The 25,124-nt window shown below is 41.0% G+C and overlaps 2 protein-coding genes across 2 annotated transcripts in view; one reads left to right on the top strand and one right to left on the bottom strand.

Annotated features, from left to right (window-relative positions):
* Positions 1–25,124, top strand: part of VEPH1 (ventricular zone expressed PH domain containing 1) — a 208,579-nt gene that overhangs the window by 43,301 nt on the left and 140,154 nt on the right. The window contains exon 5 of the mRNA XM_081828481.1: positions 15,251–15,417. Within this exon, the coding sequence (XP_081684607.1) occupies positions 15,251–15,417 (167 nt within the window). The remainder of the gene's footprint in view (positions 1–15,250; positions 15,418–25,124) is intronic.
* PTX3 (pentraxin 3) lies at positions 781–7,209 on the bottom strand. The gene is made up of 3 exons (XM_081828492.1): positions 6,898–7,209; positions 6,044–6,445; positions 781–1,999 (listed from the first exon to the last, which is right to left on the bottom strand). Exons 1-3 carry the CDS (start codon positions 7,025–7,027, stop codon positions 1,386–1,388), a joined length of 1,146 nt encoding a protein of 381 aa, XP_081684618.1. The 5' UTR covers positions 7,028–7,209; the 3' UTR covers positions 781–1,385.

Genomic DNA, 25,124 nt, shown 5'->3' with positions numbered 1-25,124 from the left:
TAAAGGCACTGAGAGACCAAGTCCCTTCTTTTACTGAGAAGACCCGGAGAAGTTAAGTAACTTGTCTAAGGACACTCGACTAGTTATAAAATGTAGTTTGGTAACTACTCCTGGCCCTATTCTCCAAACCTCACAAACCAGAGATGACCTGTGGTTGTCCAGGCCCTATCTTTAGGTGGACACATTATCCCTGTGGCTCTACCACATTTGCTGCTGACATCCAGAAGCAGCTTTGTGGATGGTCTTCTATTAGCCCTGCATAGCCTTTACAGGAGGAGAACACTAGTGTGGTTGAGAGGTACCTCCCCATCTGCAGGGTGAAGGACCTTGACTGCCTTCTCCTTCAGGCATGAGTAAGAGAATGGGGTATGTTTTAAGGGCAGGAGTCACTGTTTTTCCAGATTCTTAGATCTCCCTAAGGAACAGTCCTCTTCATGTATATTTGGGGAACTCTGATAGTTTGATTCTGTGTTACATACGACAGAACATTGTATATGATCATAGAAACATCAAATTGGGACTTAGAGATCAATATTTCCTCAATTCCTTGATTTCTCAGTTGAGAAAACTAAAACCCAGAGAGATGAATTGACTTAGCCAAGATCAAATTTCTTGCTCATCATTTATAGGAAGCGAAAGTTTAAAACAACTCTACAGTTTATTTCTAACAATATTAACTATTACTATTTACACAATAATTAGTATCTGAAAACTAGTTCCTACTTTGAGTGTAGATTTGCTCCAAAACATCTTTTAAATTTATAATTAGATGACATGGGGTAGTTTTATAAAATATTTTATTTACAGTAGAGCTTTACAAAAATAGTCTTAATAAAATTAATACAAAACCATTTTACAATATAACTTATATAACTATCTTCTCAAAAAAGTGACATTCGATTATAACACATAAACTACATTTGCATTTGTTAAGTCACATTGTAGTATAAATATGTTTTATCATCATTTTTTAATAATAAGGTACATACGAATAGCAATGAACAATGGACAGCAAATGTTATTTTATTTTTCTTCCAATGTAAAAGTCATCTCTGGCCAAAACAAAATTAACCAAAGTAAAACAATTGTCCTTCTGTTCAACAATAGTCCTTTTTAATTATTTGAGAGTCTATCTGACAAACACACAGCATTAATCTCAAAGCACCATGGCATAAAATCTAGTAACAATATCCGGAAAAGCATTCTCCAATGTTTTCTCTTCAACTGTTTATTCGGTATTTTGCCAAGATAAATATTGATCTCAACTCTCCCCTTCATTAGTCTCAAGTGTTCTTAATATGCACTGAGGTTTTTAGACTGTCCCAACTGGCATATGTTTAAAATGTGAGTTTCTTTCTTTGGCTTCAAGTAGAGTTTCACAACATTTATGAAACATACTGAGCTCCTCCGTGTGGCTGAATCTCTGTGACTCCCCACCCAACAATATTTCCCCGGATGTGACAAGACTCTGCTCCGCCAGTCTCTCTTATCTCTTCATTGCTGAGAACGCGATCCCAGATATTGAAGGCTGTGAGTCTTCCAGAAAAGGCTAGGGTTTCATCAAAGCCACCACCCACACAGCAGCCGTTCTTTTCTTGGCCAATCTGCAGGATTCCTCCCTCGGGAACAATGTGACCTGTGGCCATCTCGACAGTGGTTGCCATCAGCTCACCGTTTACCCACAAGGACGTGCGTCCTCTCTCAGAATTCCAGGTGCTGCACAGATGGGTCCACTTTCCCAGGGAAATCACAGTATTGGCAATCAGTTTGTTCTCCACTCCACCCACCACAAACACTATGGACTGATAGCTGAAGTACAGCTGGATCTCATATGGATTTCTCTTTGTGCCATAGGAAAACAGGATGGTTTTGTTTAATACATCTGTGGCTTTGACCCAAAGGCAGGCACTAAAAGACTCAAGCTTCATTGGTGTCACTGGATGTACGCTTCCAAAAATCTTCTTGGAACGCATTGGGAATAAAATTGCTATTTCACAACCTAGAGGAGCAAGAAAGTGAGAAGGATGTGAGAGAAAATATAAATTCATTCAGAGATGATTCCAGCATTTACGTATTTTAGCATAGGCACTTTAACGACCACAACTGAAAATTATGTGCTGTATCACATTATGACTTGAGGAGCTTCAAGTGTGATCTCGGTAGCACAAAGAAAACGGGAATAAAGAAAGTCAATTGTCAGGCTTACTCAATGAAGCATCTAAGTGAAGGAGGCATGCAGAGTAGCCAAATTGTCCAAACTCAGAAAATAATGGAAACCTATTTTAACCATTACTTTCCCTCACAAGTAGTTTATTTTCTGTTACTACTTTTTTATATATATAAAAATGTTGAATCACTACGCGTTAACTTCAAACAATGACGCTGTTAATTTCCAAGAACTTAGAGCCAGACTTGTTTCCCTCTTCTTGACTTCACCAAACTTCCAGAATAAAAAAACAAACCAACCAGCCTATGAAATTCAATGGACCTAGCTCACCCATTTACCCATTATCAACATACGTTTTTAAATGAAACTCTAGGACAGTCATATTGTTGCTGTCCACAGAATTATAATTTGTCTCTTTGTCACTCACATTGAGGATCTATTGTATATTTGATTTTATGCTTTTTCAGTCTCCGAAACCGTAGTGAATATTCAAGAAAATATGCTCAGCACTGATAAATGGTCCTCAAATATTTAGGAAAGACTGATAACTGTTTCTATAATTTTAAATGAACTGATTTCCTGTTTAAATAAACCCAGCATATATTTGTTAGCTTTGCAAAGTTTGTAGAAAACTACCTTTAAAAGGCAACAATGTATAATAATGATGACTCACTCTTATTGGGTATTCACTGTGTACCAGATATTATTCTCATCACTGTATCATTTTATTCCTACTTATCAACCCTAAGAGATAGTCTTAATATTCCCATTCTACAGATGAGAGAACTGAGGCATAGAGCACTAAGTAACTTGGTTCTGCTTGCTAGCTGGTAAGTGGTAAAACTGGGGGTTTGAACTTGGGCACTGTGGCTGCAGAGACCACACCCTTAACTAAAACACTGCATTGCCTCTTAATGGGAAAAGAACCCCTCCATTTGGCTAGGAGAGATGGAATTCAGTTTGTTTTACTATTAGCAAGCATGCAGTTTTTGATGAGCCCCATAATTTCTCCAGGCTTTCCTGTTATCTATAAAAGCCCCTTCCATTCTCCTTCTAATAGTCTATGAGTCTGTAAGCAGGAAGTATGTAGTACTCCAGAAGAACTGTGTAGACCAAGGCTATTCTCAAAAACTCTTATTCTGTCCACATGCTTATAATTACTATTTAGGCAGCAATAGAAAACCTTTAAGGAAGAGTGAACTCTTCCAAGGGGCCTGGTGGAGAACATATTTCTGCTAAAGAGCACTTAGAAGGAGACATTCAGACACCAGGGTGGGCGCATAGTAAACTCCTACCTCAGTTCATCTCCAGGTCACATGTTTGGTCAGGGAGCTAGAGATGCTGAAATGAAGGCCTTCTAGGTGTCTCTGGGAAATGTGCTAAAACCTTTCATAGGTGAGCTCTCCTTTGTGATAACTTCATATGTTTATAAGAGACCAGAAAAAGAATTTAAAAAAAAAAATCTAAATGAGGGCTAGGTATTCACTTTATAACAAATTAAAGATTTATCATAAAATAGCTCTGACAAGCAAGCTTCCAGAGCCTTTAACGACTAACGTGAATATAGGAACTTGCAGGCACCAAGCATCCATGCAGTGTGTTAAACTAAGCTAAATGCCTGCAAGTGATTGAGGGCTAGGCTCTGTCCTAAAAAATTAAACAGATGTGGACCTAGAAATAGTCGAAGAAATACTGAGATTCAGAAAATCGTATAAAAGTAACTACAATACCAAAGCACAAATTGGTCCTGTCACATTTTGGTATTCACTTTTTCACTGAATCATTTGAATTTTTGAAGACTTTTAAGATTCATTCTTAATGACGCATTCTTGTTTCAAATGAAATTGGTAGATACATTTTTTTTTTTCCTAGTTGTGTTAATTAAATCAAACAAAGATCACGGAACAAAAGATCACCATATGCACGACCATTTGAGATAGTCTCTGAATGTCCCAGTAAAGTAGTGTTCCAGAGGGGGCCTACTGCAGTTCAATGAACTGACTTCCTGTTTAAATAAACCCAGGCAGTCAGGACTGCATTCCAAAGCATTCTTTGATTGCCTCTCAGAGACCCAGCTTCCCCTGCAGGCTACACTGGCTACGTGAATTCATGGAGTTGGAATTTTCGTGTTCACAGGTTTTTTTGTGGCTTTTTTGGTGGGGACCAGTGATTGAGGCTCTTGATATCTCTTTAAAATGTCAGAAATGTCAGAAACTCTCTCATGAAATGGCTTTTAACTAATAGGTTTTTCTGATTATATTATCAAAGACCAAACAAAATTAAAACCAGGTTCTTAGGAGGCTGACAACAGAATAATTAGGAATCCCTTAGGAACCAAGCTGGCAGGAAACCAAGAAAGGAGAAATCAAACCATGTGGGTAAAATATATATATATATAAAATAAGAAATTAACATTTTAGAACTCAGAAATACATCCCTCTCTGCTCTAACCAGTATACAGAGGTGAAAGTGAAAATTAGCGTTAATCCTTCACTTTTGGGGGTACACTATATGTACTATCATTTCTCATGGTTTGCCAAAGACAAGACAATTTCATCCATTAAAATAGCCACAGAATTATAATTTGTCTCTTTGTCACTCACATTGAGGATCTATTGTATATTTGATTTTATGCTTTTTCAGTCTCTGAAACCGTAGTGAATATTCAAGAAAATATGCTCAGCACTGATAAACAGTCCTCAAATATTTAGGAAAGGCTGATACTCCGGTATGGTTTCTGTAATTTTAAATGAAACATGCTCTCACACATTCTTATGATTCTTCCTCCTACCCCAAGAGATGATTTGCTTTATTGTAAATATAAAGAGGGATGGCACTGTTTGTAATGTTTTCTGTTCATGAGATTCTCAGGAACAGTGTAAGTTATATTTTCTAACTAAGTCACTGATTTTCTAATATAACCCACAAAAGATTTTTGCACTACTACCTCTTAGAAATTTTGATTTATAAAGGAGGGTTATTTGGCTCCAAATCGTCTCATTTCGTTTAACTGTCTTTCAAATGTATTATTCAAATGTATTCTTTCAAATGTATTATTTCGGGCCCATGTGTGTTTGGAGATTCATTCATGTCACAGGGGACTTCAACAAGTTGTATCTGGTTTGAACCGCCTCTCTCCTGTTTGGTCCTGACCCCCTAAATCCCTGGGGAGGGGGGTTACCAATTTTCTTCTACATCAGACCATTTCACTGTGGATCCCGCCCAGCAGGTTTATCCCAAACCTCACATACTCAGAGCTCCCCTCTAGCGGGCTAATTCCACAGACCCCAGGGCCTGGGGGACCCCTCAGGAATTCCACTAAGCCTTCAGGAGATGAGGTTCGGTCTCAAGTCTCCAGCCAGAACCAGCGGGGATGAGGGGCCGGCCCAGGGATAGGAACGTGTCCCTAAAAATTAGGCTGGGCTCTGAAATAGCGCGGGGAACCAGAGCTCCCCTAAAGAGAGAGACAAGCTAAAATTCGAAGAAGTGGAAATCCCTAACGGAGGGAAGCCAGGCAGCTAGAGAGGTCACGGTTATAACCGGCCAACAGAGCTCCCGCACCGCCTGGTCGGATCAGGTGTCAGTCAGGGGCCCCTGATGTCTATTTTCAAGACTGTGATGTTTATGTCTATAGCTCTCTTCTGGGCTCCTCGGGGCTGGAGAATACCTTTTAAAGCCAGTTTTTGCGCCTTGTATGGTGTGTGTGTGAGCCCTGTTAGCGTCCATGGAGAAGCAGAGGCGTGTGTGTCTCCAATGAAGCTGCCCCTAGAGGGCTGCCACCAGGCTTCCCGCCACGCGCGTTCCGAGGACAAAGACGCAGGGGGGGTGCTGGGGGGGATAGTGGGGGGCGGGGGCCGCTCCGCCCGGCGTCCTTACCTGCGGGCAGCCAGCGCCCGGCAGCCCAGCCCTGCACGGCGCGGAGATCGGCTCGCGTCCGCCGCAGCTCCTCGAGGACGGCGCCCAGGGCGCGCCCCGCCTCCTCCGGGCGCGGCGTCCCGGCGCTCTCCAAGCGCGCCAGCCTGCGGCCTGCGTCGCGGCTCGCCTGCAGCAGCTCGTCCAGCGCCGGGGCCAGCCGGGCCTCCGCGGGGCCGGGCGCCGCGCACGGCCTCCCCAGGCTGCCCGCCAGGCGGCCCAGCTCCGCCCGCAGCCTCTGCAGCTCGCCCCGGAGGACGTCGTCGGTGGCCTGCAGCAGCATGCCCTCTCTCATCTGCGAGTCCTCCAGCATGATGAAGAGCTTGTCCCACTCGGTGTGCTCCCGACGGCAGTCACACGGCGTGGCTAGAGCGAGGGACACACACGTTACTGATCCGCCCAGGCCTTCCTTGGGTGCGCTTTGTACAAAGGTGACCTCCCTCGGTGGTCCCAAGTTGCTGCCTATCCCCAGCACCCCCTTCCCTTTAAGGACACCTCGGAAAAACAGCGTGTGAGTATCTCGACAATGACAGGAACCGTTCATGCAGATATATATTACGTGGAACTCTGTGAAATTGCCGTTCGTGAGGCTCAAAACAGGCAAATACCGGCGATTTCATGCGGTTCAAGCCGTTATGTATCTGTGACAGAAATAACTTTTTGAAACCTCCCCCTTTCCTAAAGTGCTTCGTTCTTTTGCAAAACAAACTATGATGTTTAGCACATTTCCTTGGCTACAAAGTGTATGTATAATATTTGGACCCAAAGAGGTGCATATGTAGTTAGGGTTAGCAGAGAAACAGTTAAAAAGAACTTACGGTCCTCCGTGGGATGGAGTCCATTGTCTATTTCGTTGTCCAAATTCACATACATGAGTTCATAATCATCTGAGGTCTCCGCCGACACCGCAGACCAGAGAGCGCAAAACAGAATCACAGGGAGATGCATTGCTGGAGAAAGACAAAGTTCTTTCTTCTGCCACCTCCCACAGCTGGCCCGAGGGGCCGAGGCGAGACGAGCTCAAGTGAGCGGTGTTTGAGCAGAGGAGAGTGAGAGTGAGAGAGGCAAGAGCCCAGAGCACTTAATAAATGCTGGGGGAAGCCTGAATGGAGATGAATGAGTAATGCCGGTGGCACTGCGGTAACGGGAGTTCCCCTAAATTTGGAGGGGAGGGGGCTGGGTGGGAGGGTGAGGGAAACGTGAACGTTGCACAATAATAGACCGCAAAGTTTTACACTGCAGTCAGATTAATTGGAGGAGGGTCAGAGGGGAAAGAGGTGGGGAAACTGGGCTAAGACTGTCCCCCTGAGGATTAGCTGTTGTAACTTGAATTGGTAGCACTGAGGGATGAAAGGGAGGGCAGGGGAGGTAGGGGGAGAAATAAGTCAGCAGGCGTAGAGGCATGGAAGCAAGATCATGGTTGCAGCATTTTGTGTGGTGCCTTTACAAGTTCCACAGTCCTTTATGTATAGAAAACTTACCCCACTTTTCCTTTGTACACAGTTTTAGAGGTCTAAGTTGTGAAAGTTACTCCCCTGATTCCAAGATAAACCAACTTAGAGTAAGAATTTTGATTGCTCTAGAAGCCAAGTCCATTCCTAGTTATTCCATCTTTAATCCTTCTGGAGTTGCAACTATACTTTTATAAACACACATTTTTAAAATGACAGACAACAAAGCAAAACTGGTAAGTCTAAATTAAGAAATTGCTAGGGGAGAGGAATAAGCTGATTTTAGGAATGTTTCTTTTCATAAACTGGTATTATTCGGAAATTGCATTATTTCACTAGGTGTAGAGTCAAAGATTATGTTTTTAAAGTAAATTTAGGGATTTTTGCTTCCTTCAAAACTCGTCTGCACAAAACACCTAGAAATGCATACATTATAATAATAACCTTAAATGTACAAATGAACTACCAATAAAGTAGGGAAGTATCCAGGGGCCAACGTAGAGGGGGGAACCAAAACCAAACTTGTAAGCCTGAGAGCTGATGCTAGGGCTCCCCTGGAGGGACATAGAGGGAAGTAAGGGTTACCAGTTCTGTAACAACCAAGTGTTAATGACCATGTGGGAGCAAAGCTTAGGCCGGATTAGGAGTTGGAAGTAAGAGCCTCACCTAAAGCCAGACCCTCAGAGAGTTACATATTGCATTTCAGTGGATATAGCCCCACCCTCTCTCCTAACACAAATAAATGAGAAGTAAGCATGTCTCTCTTTGACTGAACTCTGCAGGGTCCCTAAGTTTGTGATGATGGGTCCGCCCTCACACACATGTTCAATATTCAAATGTATACTACCTGCCACAGTAAAAACAAATTCACAATAAAAATATTTAAACGTATGAGGAAACAACCCACTACAAATGAGAATCAGCAGATACAAAAAAAGGATTAGGTACCCCTCTCCCGAGAACTTCATATATTTAAAGTACCAGCTAGGAGCTAGAAAATAAGTGTGTTTAAAATTATTTTAGACCCACAAGGAGTTGGAAACATGAACAAAGAAAAAGACATTGTCAAAAGAGAAAGACTAGGCAGATTTTTTTAAGGAACATATGTAACTTGTACAAATAAAAAAAATTAATTGAAATTTTTAAAACCTCAAGGAATGGGTTAAATGGCAAATAGGCAAAGATGAAGAGAATATTAAAGAACTGGAAGAAGGATCTGAGAAAATCACCCAAAATGTACTCTTTAAGTTCAGTACAGTATTCTCAAGTCCTTTCATTGTTCAGGAAGATGATAGAGAAATTAATTTTGCTTCGTTAGTTCCAGAATGTTTATCTTTTTAAAGACAGCCATGAAAACCAAAAGGAAATAGAATGTTCAAATAGAAGAAATAGAATTAAACAAACAAACCTTTTTCAATAGAAAGCAGTAAAGAAGGGGAAACAAACATAGACAAAGCAAGATGAATACAAAACACAACACAATGTAAAGATAGATCCAAATATACCAATAATCATCATAACTATTAATAAAGCAAACTTTCCAGTTAAGAAACATAAGATGTCAAGTAGGAATATTTTTAAAATCCCAGCTATAGGTCACTTACAAGAGCCACACATAAAACATAAAAATCTAGAAATATCTAAAGTAAAAAACTTGAAAAGAGCAGGGAGAGAATATACCAAACACGTGCAATTCAAAAAAGCTAGGATAGCTATAGTTGTATCAGTTGGAAGTAACTTTAAGGGAAAAGGGGATAAAATATGATAAACACTTTATTTAGAATTATTTAGTAACAGTTTCAAATTCAAAAAAAAAAAAGAAAAAAACTGCTGAAGGGTACAAAAACTTAAACTACATAAATTTTGAAATAATGAAATATATGGAGCATTATCCAGAAAGTTTGATAAGCAAGTTCTACCAAACATTCAAGGAACATATAAACCTCACCTTTTTTTTTTTTTTTTTAAGATTTTATTTACTTGACAGAGAGAGACACAGCGAGAGAGGGAACACAAGTAGGGGGAGTGGGAGAGGGAGAAGCAGGCTTCCCGCTGAGCAGGGAGCCCTATGTGGGGCTCGATCCCAGGACCCCGGGATCATGACCTGAGCTGAAGGCAGACGGTTAACGACTGAGCCACCCAGGCACCCCTAAACCTCATCTTATACAAACTGCTTCTGAGAATAAAGTGTGCAGGAATGTGCTAAATACTTTCTACATGTGTAGTAACTATGATACTAAAAAGAGACAAGGACAGTACAAGAAAAGAAGGCCAACCTCACTCAAGAACATAGATGCAAAAGCTCTAAATAAAATATTAGCCAAACAAACTTAGTAATATATGCATAAAAATACATTATAACCAAGTTGAGTTTATTCCAAGACTGCAAGATTGGTTAAACATTAGAATTATCTATTAACTTACTACATTAACAATTTAAAGGAGAAATCATCATGTCAATGGATGCAGAAAATCATTTAATAAAATGCAACATTTATGTCCAAACTAGGAAACAGAAACTTAAACTAATAAAACAGAAATACCAAAATTGATAGAAATCTATATATACATAATGATGAGTCCTTAGAAACTTACTTCTTAAAAATAGGAGAAACAAAAGGATACCTTGGACACTGGTTCTGTTCATTGAAGTATTGGAGGTTCTAGCTAGTAAAGTAGGACAAAAAAAAGAAGCATAAGATATAAGAACAGAAAAAAAGAAACAAAGCTATCATCAATTATTATGAGTTGATTACCTATATACAGAAAATCTAAGAGACTCTGAAGACAGATTGTTAATAAGAGAATTGAGCAAGTTTTGCTGGCTGAAAGATCAACATAAACATCAGTTGCTTTCTTAATACCAGCAGACAATTGATAATACATTTTTATAGTTTCTATTTACAATAGCAACAACAAAAATGAGATACCTAGGAATCAATTTAATTAAGAGATACATAAGACACAGCTAATATCGATGGACATCTTGGCTCTTCCATAGTTGGGCTATTGTGGACATTGCTGCTATAAACATCGGGGTGCATGTACCCGTTTGGATCCCTACATTTGTATCTTTGGGGTAAATACCCAGTAGTGCAATTGTGGGTCGTATGGTAGCTCTATGGATAAAGAAGATGTGGTATATATATACAATGGAATATTATGCAACCATCAAAAGGAATGAAATCTTGCCATTTGCAATGACGTGGATGGAACTGGAGGATATTATGCTGAGCGAAATAAGTCAATCAGAGAAAGACATGTATCATATGATCTCACTGATATATGAGGAATTCTTAATCTCAGGAAACAAACTGAGGGTTGCTGGAGTGGTGGAGGGTGGGAGGCGTGGGTGGCTGGGTGATAGACATTGGGTAGGGTATGTGCTATGGTGAGTGCTGTGAATTGTGTAAGATAGTTGAATCACAGACCTGTACCTCTGAAACAAATAATACATTATATGTTAAAAAAAAAAAAAAAAGGTAGTAGGAAGGGAAAAATGAAGGGGGGAAATTGGAGGGGGAGATGAACCATGAGAGACTATGGACTCTGAGAAAGGGGGGTGAGGGGATGGGTTAGCCTGGAATGGGTATTAAAGAGGGCATGTATTGAATGGAGCACTGGGTGTTATATGCAAACAATGAATCATGGAACACTACATCAAAAACTAATGATGTAATGTATGGTGATTAACATAACATAATAAAATAAAAAAAATAGGATTAACTGAAAAAAAAACACAGCTAATATCACAAAACGTTATTGAAAAACATTTTTTAAAACCCTGCATAGATGGAAGGACATATATTTTTGGATGGGAAGACTCAATTTCACAAAGATGTCAATTATCCCAAATTAGTCTGTACATTCAGTATGGGGGGGGAAATAACCTCGTTTTTCAAGGAAGTTGACAAACTAATGGTAAAATTTATATAAAGGGGGGTGCCTGGGTGGCTCAGTCGTTAAGCGTCTGCCTTCGGCTTAGGTCATGATCCCAGGGTCCTGGGATCGAACCCTGCATTGGGCTCCCTGCTCAGCGGGAGGCCTGCTTCTCCCTCTCCCACTCCCCCTGCTTGTGTTCCCTCTCTCACTGTGTCTCTCTCTGTCATATAAATAAATAAAATCTTTTAAAAAAATTTATATAAAGGAACCAAGAGGAATTTGAAGTTGGAGATAATTTGCCCCATGAGATATAATGATTTATTATAAAGTTATTATAATTAACAAAATGTATAATTGGTAAAGGTATGATAAATATCCAGAAACAGACCCACACATATGAGAAACCTTATACGTGAAAAAGGTATTAAAAAATCAGAAGGGAAGCAACTGACAACTTGATAAATGCTAGGACAATTGTTTATATACACACAAAAAATCCTCATGTACGAAAGTAAATTCCAGATGGATTAAAGACAAATATGAAAAACAAAACCATAATGCTTTTAGGAGAAAATTTTTGTGAACCTAGGGTAGAGAAAGCTATCTCAATGACAAAAAATTATAAACTATAAAGAAATTTTAAAAATCAACTATATTGACATTGCAACTTTAGACGTGATTAAAAAAAACTAGTGTCTAGAATAAATAAATAGCTTCTACAAATCAAGAAGAAAACACAAACATCCCAATTGAAAATAGGCAAAGGATACAAATGGTCAAATCGTGGAAGGGGAAATGACCTGTAAACATATTAAAAGGGCGCTTAACTGCACAAGCAGTTAAGGAAATGAAGATGAAAACAACAACAAAAAAAATGAGATACCATGCCACACTCCACCAGACTGGCAATAACCGACGTCTGTCAAAACCAAATGTTGGCAAAGATAGGAGCAACAGAAACACTCATGCTGCTGGTGGGTGTGTAGATCATTATAATCATGATGGTAGGCAGAATAATGCCCCCCAAATGATCACGTCTTCATCCCCACAACCCGTGGACATGTTATGTTTCATTGCATTGAAAATGCAATTAAGGTTGCTACATATAATATGGAGATAATCCTAGATGATACACATGGGCCCAGTGTATTCACAAGGGTTCTTTAAAAGTGGAAGAGAGAGTCAGAAGGGAGAATCAGAGGAAGAGATATGATGATAGCAGCAGAGTCAGAGAGGTGCTCGCTCTGTTGCTGACTTTGAAGATGGAGGAAGGGAACTCCAAGGAATGATGAAGGTCTCTAGAAACTAGAAAAGTCAAGGAAACCAATTCCCTTCTGCAACCTCCCAGAAGGAGCTCAGCCCTTCCAATGCCTGGATTTTAGCCCAGTGAGACTCACAGAAGACTTCTGAACTATAGAAATATAAGGTGAGAAGTTGTGTTATTTTGGGCCACTACGTTTTTGGTAATTTCTTACAGCAGCTATAGAAAACTAATATAACCACACTGCAAAGAAATTTTGGAAGATCTAGAAACTTAACTCCCAGGGACATAGCCTCTGCTTTGCTACTTAATTATGTGGTCCAGGGACCATCAGCAACACCTGAGAGCTTGTTAGAAATGCAGATTCTCAAGCCCTGCTGAATCAATATCTATGGTTTAACAAGATACCCGGGTGATTTCTAAGCACACTAAGCTCAGAGGCAGTACCCTAGGGAAGATCTCCCATTTATGAACAAAGAAATAAGTATAAAAATTGCAGCACTATTGGTAAAAAGCATCATCATCATCATCTTCATCATCATCATGGTAATGTCTTTCAACCATAGAGTATATGAATAAATTGTTGCCTATTTATACAATAGAATACCATATAGCTGTGAGAATAAGTGAAGGAGAGCTTCTTGGAGCTAAAACTTCAGCACAATGTTGAATGTAAAAAAATTAAATGTTGCAAAGAGATTTGTACAGTATGAGTACTATTGATACAAAATTTTAATGCATGCAAAACAACACTATAAAATGTTTGTTGGTAGATACACATGCAAGCAAAATGTAAAAACATTCATGAAGATGATGGAATACCAACTTTAGGATGGTGGTTGCCCTTGGGGAGAAAAGGAAATGAATGAGTGGGATAGGAAGCGATTTTGGCACGAGGTTGTTTTGACAAAGCTGGCTGGTGGGCACAACCCTATTCTTTATATTATTGCCTCATTTGTCTAATGGTTTCAAATATTCCATAATTTAAAAAAATATTAGTTTATAAATGGAATTTATAGGATTTCTCTTTTTTCTCTGAATTTATAGGATTTCTACATCAAAGTGTCTTCATCAGTTTCTAACTTAGAAAAAAATTTTTACACATTTATTTTTGCATCATTTGACCGAAATTCAAGTCAGCTGAAAATGACTAATCTGGAGTCTTTCCCTTCAAGGCTCTCAGGGTGTTTAATGAGTATTGTACCAAAAGCCTTACACCAGTTTCCTGTCTTCAATTCCAAAGAGAGTGTTATTTATCATGAAATTCTTTAGAGATTGATCACTATGTCTACATAATTAAGTTCTAGGATCTGTTGTACCCTGTACAGACTGGCTGGGCATTACATTTAAAATTCTTGATTTTTAAGGAAAAGCTCTTGGTTAAAAGAGACAGAAAACAAACAAAATAAAGCAATGTGTTGTGTATGGACACAACATTTAAAAAAAAAACAAACCCTGAATATTTCTAATACTTTGCACTCTATGGGCATATGACCAAAATCTGCTGGAGACTAATTCTATGAACCGCATGTGGGAAAAGCAATTCTCATTATTTATCATCATCCGTATACATTTAATTTGATCCAGAATCACCCTTCTATTAATTTTAGTCACTGATATTCTGAAAATGATAGCCTTTCGTCCTATTCTCATATCTAAATGTCCTTTATATATGGACATCTCCCTTCTGTTTGAGAAAGGTCTATATATGTGTAATCTCTGCTGCCTATTTGATTCCTTCTGTGTCTTTCTTCTATATACAAAGCCAAATTTAAAGTAAATAGACACCAAAAAAAATTTTCTTCAAGAAATCCCTAGAAACCAGTTCTCCTGGGACATTTAAGTACTTGAGAGGATTTTAAGAAAAAATCCATACTAAAGTGATAAGCAGATGTTTCCCATATGTTGTTTGCAGATAAGTCCCTGTAACTTATGCAATATCTTTTTTTTGAGATTTTGCCATTTTAAATCCAGTTGTCCATACATGTCTTTGAGGCAAATCATGTGTGACAAACAAGCTGAGTCTAAACTTCTGTTGAAATAGTACAGAAATTGGGGATTTAAATTTGCATTGCTACTTTTCTAACTATTCATAAAAATAAGGCAGCGTTGCCATATGTCAGTTGTCTAAATCATGCCTCTGTATCTCTCAGGAACGTGAATACATTCCTCTGCACTTTCTTCAGTTCAGGTTTATCCTTATGGCACTGCTTAGTTTTCATTTAAACAGCATCCAAATGTTGTTTCTCGTCAGGAATTCTTTATCAAAATTGTTTCCTTCTTAAGGGTGTGGTCTGGTTACTGTCAAATTTTCCTCTTTCCCCATGTTGCATTACTCTGGAAAACTTTTTAATTAGATAATAAATAAATAAATAAAACATTCCCTTTTACGGAACCCATTTAAGTCATGCTTTAGTGATTTTTCAGAATAAGATGCTGTGTTATTTTTAGCGGAGGACTTGGCCATCACTCCACACTATTTAATGAATAAGCGCAAAGATTATTGCGTTGATAATAAATGTGTTTCTACTGCCTGTGAGCTAATACTCATCAATCCCGGTATTGTTCCCTCAACAGGCAACGCCATGTTGTTGAGGGTGTTGCCCGCTGTGTATGAAAAGCAGCCTCAGCCAATCAACAGACACCTGACAGAACTCCTGGCCTTGATGTCTCAGCTAGAACAACCAGAACAGTACCATCTTCTCCGGCTTTTGCATGTAGCCGTGAAGAGAAAGCAACCAGAGGTAAAAAGCAAAAGCACATCACATATTTGATGGTCCACACAACCGGGCATGTTTCTGGGTATGAGGACGGGATGTATGCTCCAGATTTCCTCCCTCCTGCGCCCAACACACCCATCTTTAAATGAAAGCCCTCATTCACTTTTTCTAGAACCGTGAAAGTGAGGAGGTGATGGCAGAGGTTGGGTACTGTGTTATGGTTCCCCAGAGAAACAGAACCAATAGGACACATATATCATGAGCAACTGGAATTGGCTTATGCAACTATGAGACTGAGGAGTCCTGCCATACACCATTTGTAAGCTGAGGACCCAAGAGAATGAGTGGTGTAGTTCCAGTCTGTGTCCAAAGGCCTGAGGAGCGGGAGAATCAATGGTGTGAGCATTGGGCCAAGTCTGAAAGCTTCAGAACCAGATGGCTGATGGTGTAAGTCGCAGTCCAAGGGCAGGAGAGGACCAATGTCCCAGCTCAACCCAACCCCTCATATTCAGGCCCTCAGCAGTTTCAAGGAAGCCCAACCATATTGGGAAGGGCAATCTGCTTTACTCATTCTACCAATTTAAATGCCAGTCTCCTCTGGAAACACTCTCACAAACACATACAGAATAATGTTCAAGCAAATGTGTGGGTACTTGATGACCCAGTGAAGTTGACACATAAAATTAACCATAACAGGCACAGTACTAAAAACAGAACAAAGGTAAAACCTGTCACTATGGCAGAAAAGCTTGAATTGAAGTTGAGTGTGGCCATGCAGTCCCAGGAATCTGTGGTTTCTCAGAGAGGGCCAAGGAAATGACCTGCACATGGGGAAGTCAGCCTGGAGTGAGAGCAAACAAAGGCTCGTTTTCTAGATAGCAAGTTAGTTGTTGGTTTTTTGGAATCAAATACAAAATTGTAATAATTAGGATGATTGTGATGATCAGTCACAGAATACCCAACCCATGCTGGTTTAAATGATAAAAGGAATTTATTAGCTAATGGAATGGGGAAAAATACCTTCTGATGAGGTGGTTGATCCAGGAGTCAAATAATACAAACAGAATAGTTTTCCTATTCTCTATTTCTCAGATTTGATTTCTGATTTTTGGCTTCCATTTTCAGCAGGCTTTCTCCTTGTGGATTCCATACAGGTCCAAGGGGCTCTCTAGGCACCATGCTTCTACCTCCTCTCCCCACCCCACCAACATCCAAACAAAAGTCCTGATATTCTCTGTTTAGGACACACAATGTACCCCTGGTGCTTCTGCTGACCGCTAAAGATATTCAGATAGAGTCTAAAGACTGACAGGAGGGGGAAAGTAGAAATGGATTATGGAAGGTACCCAAACATGTGCACAAGTGAAGATTAAAGGTCAACCCAAGGTTTTATCAATTATGATTGCAACTCTGTTTCATTTCCTGAGTGAACATTAAGGTGAATAATGGAACATTTGAAGTCAACGTTCAAATTGTTCAAAGAAAAGCAGGCAAGAATGGTCATATGCATGACTAACCACAATAGGCTACAAATGCCTGGTGGTAAGGAACGATTTCTTCTTTTCTTCTGTATCCCAGACCTTGGCATAGTATCTGATAGCACTCAGTAAACATTCACAAAACCAAACAGAATAAAACAGGGTGATAAATATTCTGCGGATGGTATAAACAGAAGGAGGGGCAATGATTTTTGCCTTAGGGAGAAATACGTAACATGAAGATTCACAATGGGAGTGGCATCAAGGCTAACCTTGAAGAATGGGAGTTTTGGTCCAGGTGGAACAGAGGGGCAAAGGGCCTTGAGGAGATGGGGACAGGGCTGGGAGTCCTGGACATTGGAGCATAGACTTGGGCCCTATCCCTAGAGACTTCCAATTCAGTAGCTCTGGGAAGGGGCCCTGGATTCTGCCCTTTTCCAAGTTCTCAGGTGATGCTTTTCCTGCTGCTTCAGACCACACTTTGAGTAGCTAGGTAGGAGGTTGGGATGAGGACTGGGGACATCTATGTTACCTGGTGTGCATTTTTGCTTTTGCTCTTAGAGCAATATATTGTCATTATTTTTGCATGACTGTCTTTCCCAGTGCACTCTAAACTCCTTGAGGGACCTGTGTCTGCATATTTACATGCACTCCCTAGCATAGTGCTGCACACACAGTAGGATTTCAATAAAAAGTTGTTGAATTCAGAAATGAATAAATGACCAGAAGAGACCAGATTGGAGACCATGGAGAACCAGGGAAAAGATGTTGCAGTCTCCAAAGGGTGTAAAGTGCCTCAACAGGATCAAGATCTAGAGAAGTAAAGAAGCCTGGAGAGGGGAACTGAACTTAGATTTGGCAACTGGGGACTCGCCAGGGCATTGCCTGGGTGGGTGGGGTGAGGAGTGGTGATCATCTATTATGGATTGTGTGTGGAGGGAAGGTTAGGAACTGACTGCACGAGTGTAGAAGTTTAGAGGAAGTAAGGAGAACTAAAATAAATCCTTTGGAATGCCTTGATCTTTCCCAATTACTTCTGCTAACCACATACAAATTGAACCTCACAACTATTGACCCTTTTCACTAGTGGGGCACTTGGGTCTTTTTATTTAACTGTGCTCAAAATCCCAATACATTCATAAAGGAGGGGAAGCAAAAGCATGTAGTAGGAGCTGCCAGATCCTAGGCCCTCAGTGAATGTTGGTTAAGGTACCAAGATGCACTGGACTCCTGGCTTGGGTTGGAGATTGGCAAGGCTTCAAGGAGGACAGTTTTGCTTTTATCCATTTTAGCTTGTTCTGAAGTTGTTTATTTAAATTCCTAGCTCTTGAATCTCCACATTTCTCATTTTCTTCATCCATAATATAAGAATAATCACCTTCTTGATATGCCTTGCAAAGATTTTGTGATGTCTAAATCATGTAAAAAGATGTAAAAATAAACCAATCTATGCCTAAAAATTAAAAATAAAATAAAATAAAACCCAGGAACAATGAAGAGATTGAAGATGTGGAACAAAGTACTAGCTGGAATCAGGAGCTAGAGAAAGTGAGAATGAATACCAGAGCGTAAGTGGAAGAATCCATTTGGGAAAGAATTAAGGACAGAAAGTTAGAGCAAGACCATAGTAGAGTTTGGGCAAGGAGTAGAGTTGGGGGATCACTGGATCACCCAAGCGGAGGCTCAGAGTGAAGGGCACAGGAGAGGTGAGGTACTTGTTTCCCATCCCTGCTGAAACAAATGACCATAAACTTGGTTTAAGACAGCACAATTTATTATCCTCCAGTTCTCGAGATCAGAAGTCCCAAATGGGTCAGCAGGGCTGCACTCCTTCTGGAGGCACTGGGGAGAAATCTGTTTCCTTGCCCTTGTCCAGCTTCTGGAGGCTGTCTGCCCCGCTCAGCTCCTGTCCTGCCTCCCTCTGACCTCTGCTTTTCTCATCACATCTCTGACTCTGAGCCTCCCCCCACCCTTCTAAGGGCCCATGTAATCACCTTGGTGTCACCCAGATGATCCAGGACTATCTCTCCATCTCAAGACCTTAACTTAATTATACCTGCAAAGTCCCTTTTGCCACGCAAGGCAACATCATCATGGGTTCTGGGGATTAGGGTGTATATACATCTTTGGGGAGTCATTATTCTGCCTACCACAGATAGAGCCCGGGGACCAGATGATATGGGGGATAGGGAGGGGTGACCAAAAGGCCAAACTTGGTTTCATAAAGGAGGCAGCTGGCATGCCATTTTATCTGCAGCCTGTAAGCAAGAGCAAAACATAGTTTTTGGAAAGGCAGGTTCAATAAAAATTCAAGGGGAATCTAGGGAGAGTAAATTAATTCAATTAATTTCCCATGGGCTAAGGCTGGACATAAAGGTAAATGAAACCAACAGGAGGCTCACTTATAGGAAGGGGGAGGGAGAAGACTTGGGGGTCTCCCCACCTAAAAAGATGGAGTCCAAGAGTGAGGGTGGCACCACGTGTGGCATTCAAAGAGGTCCCATCAGACACCTGGTTACAGCCCCTCTGTGGCTGAGAGACTCAGGAAAGGACATTCATAATCAGGCCCCTGACCACTGTCTGTTCTCACAGGGTCTCTTTAACTCTAACACCTTGAACAATTATACGGTCCTAAACACCATAGATGGACACTCTTCTCTCAGTGCACTGAGTTTTTATACATATATGCTATGTTCTTCACCTAGAATGTTCTTCCCTCACCACTACCACTCTTCCTGCGCTGACTATTCCTAGTCCTTAGACAACTACTTAGATATCAGTTTCTTGGCAGGACTCTTCTCTGACTCCTTCCTTCCCCGCCATCTCTGCCATAGCAAATTTCACATTGTAATGAATCTGTCTCTACTGGTCTCTCTCTCTGGGCCACCTTGGCTGTGATGCAAATGCTGGAGACGTGAAGACCACCTTGTTCACCACTGTGTCCCTGATGCCTTGCATAATATCTGGCACACAGAAGTCACTTCATGGATATTTCTTAGTATTAGTGCCTAATTTTGCAGAGGACTTTCTCATTCATAAAGGACTTCTTTTTTTTAGCATCTAATCCTACCAATTTAATTTACTCTTACCAATAACTCTAAGATGCGTTATTTTTTTCTCTGTTTTTCACCACTCAAAATGGGTATTCTGGGAGGTTAACTTGCCCCTATCACACAGGTAGTAAGAAGTAGGTGACAAGTCCAGGACTCTGAATCCCAACCCCCTTCTCTCTCCTTGGCCTGGGGAAATAAGCAAGCAGCCAGGCATACCTTGTTTTATTGTGCTTCACTTCACTGCGCTTTGCAAATACTGTGTTTTTTACAAATTAAAGGTTTGTGGCCACCCTGCATCAAGCAATGCTATGGACACTATTTTCCCAATAGCATTTGCTTACTTTGTGTCTCTGTGTCACATTTTCATAATTCTCGCAGTAATTCGAACATTTTCATTATTATTATATTTGTTATGGTGATCCATGATCAGTGATCTTTAATGATACTACTGTAATTGTTTTGGGGTACCCCAAACTGCACCTATATAAGATGGCAAACTTAATAGGTAAGTGTGTGTGTTTTGGCTGCCCCATTGATCCTCCATTCCCCATCTGTCTCCCTCTCCCAGGGCCCCCCTATTCCCTGAGACACAACACAATTGACATTAGACCACCTTAGAACCCTAGAAAAACCTCCAAGAGTTCAAGTGAAAGGAGGAAAAGTAGCTCTCTCACTTTAAATAAAAAACTAGACTTGATTAAGCTTAGTGAGGAAGGCATGTCAAAATCCGAGATGGGTCAAAAGTTAGGCCTCTTGTGCCAAATATTGGCCTCTTGGCTAAGTTATAAATGTAAAGGAAAAGTTCTTGAAGAAAATTAAAAGTGCTACTCCATTGAACACATGAGTGATAAGAAAGCAAAACAGCTTTATTGCTGTTGTGGAGAAAGTGTGAGTGGTCTGGATAAGTGATCAAACCAGCCTGACATTTTCTTAAACCAAAGCCTAATCCAGATCAAAGCTCTAAACTCTCTTCAGTTCTTCAAAAGATGAAAGAGGTGAGGAGCTGCAGAAGAAAAGTTTGATGTTGAAGCTGTAGCAAGTTATGCAGAAGATCATGCTAAGAAAATTCATGAAGGTGACTACACTAAACAACAGATTTTCAGTGTTAATAAAACAGCCTTCTCTTAGAAGAAGATGCCATCTAGGAATTTCATTGCTAGAGAAGAGTAATCAATGCTTGGCTTTAAAACTTCAAAGGACAGGCTTCTCTTTTGTTAGGGGTTGATGCAACCGGTGACTTTAAGTTAAAGCCAATGCTCACTGACCATTTTGAAAATCCTAGAGCCCTTAGGAATTATGCTGAATCCACTCTGCCTGTGTTCTAGAAATGGAACAACAAAGCCTTGTTGACAGCACATCTGTTCACAACATGGTTTACTAAATATTTTAAGCCCACTGTTGAGACTTACAGCTCAGAAAAAGTGAGAGAGAGCAGGGGAGAGAGAGAGATTCCTTTCAAAATATGACTGCTCATTGACAATTCACCTGGTCACCCAAGAGCTCCGATGGACATGCACAGTGAAATTAATGTTTTCATGCCTGCTAACACAACATCCATCCTGCAGCCAATGGATCAATGAGTGATTTGAACTTTGAAGCATTACTTAAGAAATACATTTCATAAGACTGTAGCTGCCAGAGATAGTGATTCCTCTGATGGCTCTGGGCAAAGTAAACTGAAAACCTTCTGGAAAGGAGTTACCATTCTAGACATCAGTAAGAACATTCATGGTTCATGGGGAGAGGTCAAAATATCAACATGAACGAGTTTGGAAGAAGTTGATTCCAATCTTTGTGGATGACTTTGAGGGGACCACAACTTCACTGGAGGAAGTAACTGCAGATACGGCAGAAATAGCATGAGAACTAGAATTAAAAGTGGAACCTGAAGTTGGGACTGAATTGCTACAACTTCATGATAAAATTTTAAGATATGAAGACTTGCTTCTTTTGGAGGAGTGAAAAAAGTGGTTTCTTGAGCTGGAATCTACTCCCAGTGAAGACGTTGTGGAGATTGTTGAAATGATAACAAAGGATTTAGGATCTTACATAAACTTAGTTGATAAAGCAGCAGCAGGGTTGGAGAGGATTGACTCCAATTTTGAAAGCAGTTCTACTGTGGGTAAAATGCTATCAAATAGTATTGCCTGCTACAGAGAAATCATTTGTGAAAGGAAGAGTCCATCAATGTGGCAGATTTCATTGCTGTCTTATTTTAAGATATTGCCACAGGACCCCAACCTTCAGCAGCCATCATCCTGATCAGTCAGTAGCCATCAACATAAAGACAAGACCCTCTGCCAGCAAAAAGATTAGAACTCATTGAAAGCTCAGATGATGATTAGCATTTTTTAACAATAATGTATTTTAGCTAAGGTATATACATTTTTTAGACATAATGCTATTGCACACTTAATAGACTACAGTAGAGTATAAACATAACTTTTATATGCACTGGGAAACCAAAAAAGTCATTTGAAACTCTTTATTGTGCTGTTCACTTCAATGTGGTGGTCTGGAACCTCTCCAAGTTACTCCTATAGTGTTCCCAGCTGGTTAGAGGAAGCAGAGGAGGGTAAACAAGGGGCACTAATAGTGGTTGAACTAATGTCAAGTTCCGGACACTGTGTAGGTGTTTTACAACATTATCTCACTTATTCCCCCACAACAATCTTTCCTTTGGTAAACAGAAAAGTCAAAGTTTGGAGGGGTAACAACTGTGGTGGTACAAAGGAGTGACAGTGAAGTGGCTTTTCACACCCTCTTCGTCTTTACCAGCCCCTCCAATTTTCATATGGGCAATGTCTGTGTCTCCCACTGGTCATTACAGTCACATTGCCCTCCCTAAGACTGCCACTTACAGAAAATCTGGGATGTCACTGGTTAGGTAACTTTCCTAAAGTCATACAGATAAGGCTGGGCTACATCACAAACCCAGTCTAATTCTAGCCATTGAGACTTTTGGCCTCAATGCCCTGAAAAATTGAGGCTGTAAGGCTGTGGCTTGTGAAGCAGATGGGGGTTCCAAAGGGCACAATAGACAATGGCAGTCAGAAAGGTGAGCTAGATAGGAGAAGTAGGAATGGGGAGGACTGAATGAGGAGGAGAGAGTGAAAGAATTGTGGGTGCTGAGTGTGGATCCCAGAATGAAGAAGCAAGGGTTTAAGAAACAGCCATGGTGATGTGAATGGACCCTACCTGTGCCAGGGCCCTAGTGGGGGAAGAAGTTATAGCAGGGAACAACCCAAACCTTTGTTTCCCATCAGCACTCCCCATCATGTTAAGGCAGGCCCGCACCTGCCTCCTATGGCTTATCACGCAGCTCTTTGTGAGCTCACACTTGATTACTGAGGTGTGCAGGCCGTGAGCCAGAGAAATGCTGGATTCACCTTCTCTCTCTCACGTTCCTTAATTAGACAGTGGGCAAAAAGGAAGCAGGGCAGGGGTGGGGGTGGATGTTGTGGCTGACCAGGCAGGTGGGTCCCCTTCCTCCATCACTGCCCTCTGGGTATCCCTCTTTCAGGAAACCATCCTTCCTAGCTGGAGGGAGGCAGTTCCTGGCTAGTGATTCAGGCTGGAACCTCCAGAGAATCCTCAGGGTCCATTTATAGGAAAAGGCTGGGTGGTCAATTTTCCAAGTGGCCTTTTGGGGCTAAGTCTGTATTCTTGGCTGCCATAAACCATGCTGTAATCTAGCCAACAAAAGAAACAGAATTTAGTAACTCATAGGAGCCCATCTGTTATTATCCCCAGGACTTGGGCCTCTAACCCCAACCATACAGGAATGAGTGGCAGAAAATAGCAGTGTCAGCCCTCTGTTGGTTAATGTCCAAACCCAGAGGAACTGCTTTTGTGGTCTGGTCCCTAGAGGAGAGAGTCATTTTCTTGGATTTTCTCTCAACAGCTTAGACCATTCCTATTCACATACCTAATCCTACAGCACCTAACCCAGCATCATCTGGCTGACAATACTCAGAGGCCACTTTTGGTATTTATTTAAAATAAGAAGCCATTTGCAGAACATTAAGAAGATGGAGTGGTGGAATATATAGACTGTTCTACAATGGTCTCTGGAGCAGACGCATGGCTTTAAGAATATATATTTTGGGGGCACCTGGGTGGCTCAGATGGTTAAGCGTCTGCCTTCGGCTCAGGTCATGATCCCAGGGTCCTGGGATTGAGCCCCGCATTGGGCTCCCTGCTCAGCTGGGGGCCTGCTTCTCCCCCTGCTCATATTCTCTCTCTATCTCTGTGTCTCAAATGAATAAATAAAAAAATTTTTTAAAAAAGAATATATATTTTGTCAGTATGGTAGGAGTAATTAGCAAATGAAGAGTGACAGTTATTACAGAATTTTGGAGATTAATAGATTGTTAATGCTGGCCAAGTTAATTAGAAGAGAAATTGAGCCTGAGGACTAATTTAAGAGGGAGTACATAACCACACATGTACACACGTGTGCACATACACAATAGCTCTAACTTTTATTCTATGCATAAGAATTGAAGTGTCATTTGCTGCCAATTAAGTTATGGTTCTATGTGTTCAGAGGCCCTACCCTCAAGGTCCCCATGGCCTGGGGTGATGAGACGCATCGACAAAACTTCAGGTCAATGACAAGATGCTAAGCCTGTCAGCATAATGCTTTGGGAGCACAAAAAAGGCAGTGATTAATTCTGCTCTGGAAGGAGTGGAGAAGCCAGAGATAGGTGCCTTCCCTGGGCTATTTACTTTAGAGGATCCTGGTCTGGCCCCCATCTCCGTGTTCCCCCAGTTTCCATGCATTCCTTCACCTACTAAATGTAGTCCAGGTAACTGGAACCTTGGAATCTTTTCCTGTGTATCTCCTTCCTGCTCCCAGGGCTTCAACAGGCCTGGTCCCTGGATCTGTTCTCCCAAGGACAGGCCATGCTGACAGTGTGACCCCACAGGCCTGAAGGGTATCCCAGATGAGCTTGCATATGTGGGCTGGGCTATTCACATACATGCATGCGCGACTCCTTGCAGGGCAAAGCCAGGGGCAGAAAGAGAAAAGAGGGGCAAGAAATGGGGTCTAGGGGTCATGTCTCTCTGTTCCCTCTATACAGGCCCAAAATTCCAAATGCAAAGCAGGCCTCCTAGATTGTTATAAAGGTGTATGTGTCAGGCAGAGGCATAGTTGCTGAGCATTTTAGTGTGTGGTGTGGCGACCTTTATTTGT

This window comes from Leptonychotes weddellii, chromosome 1 (assembly GCF_054177405.1).
Source record: "Leptonychotes weddellii isolate Sample4059 chromosome 1, ASM5417740v2, whole genome shotgun sequence".
Taxonomy (NCBI): Eukaryota; Metazoa; Chordata; class Mammalia; order Carnivora; family Phocidae; genus Leptonychotes; species Leptonychotes weddellii.
This window is presented reverse-complemented; position numbering and strand designations above follow the sequence as displayed.

Excerpts from the sequence above, each read along its gene's own strand:
- PTX3 (XM_081828492.1), bottom strand. The coding sequence starts at position 7,027 with ATGCATCTCCCTGTGATTCTGTTTTGCGCTCTCTGGTCTGCGGTGTCG. Across the intron at positions 6,446-6,897 it reads ACTCCATCCCACGGAGGACC|CCACGCCGTGTGACTGCCGT; the intron begins GTAAGTTCTTTT and ends CCCTCGCTCTAG. Across the intron at positions 2,000-6,043 it reads CGGGCGCTGGCTGCCCGCAG|GTTGTGAAATAGCAATTTTA; the intron begins GTAAGGACGCCG and ends TTGCTCCTCTAG.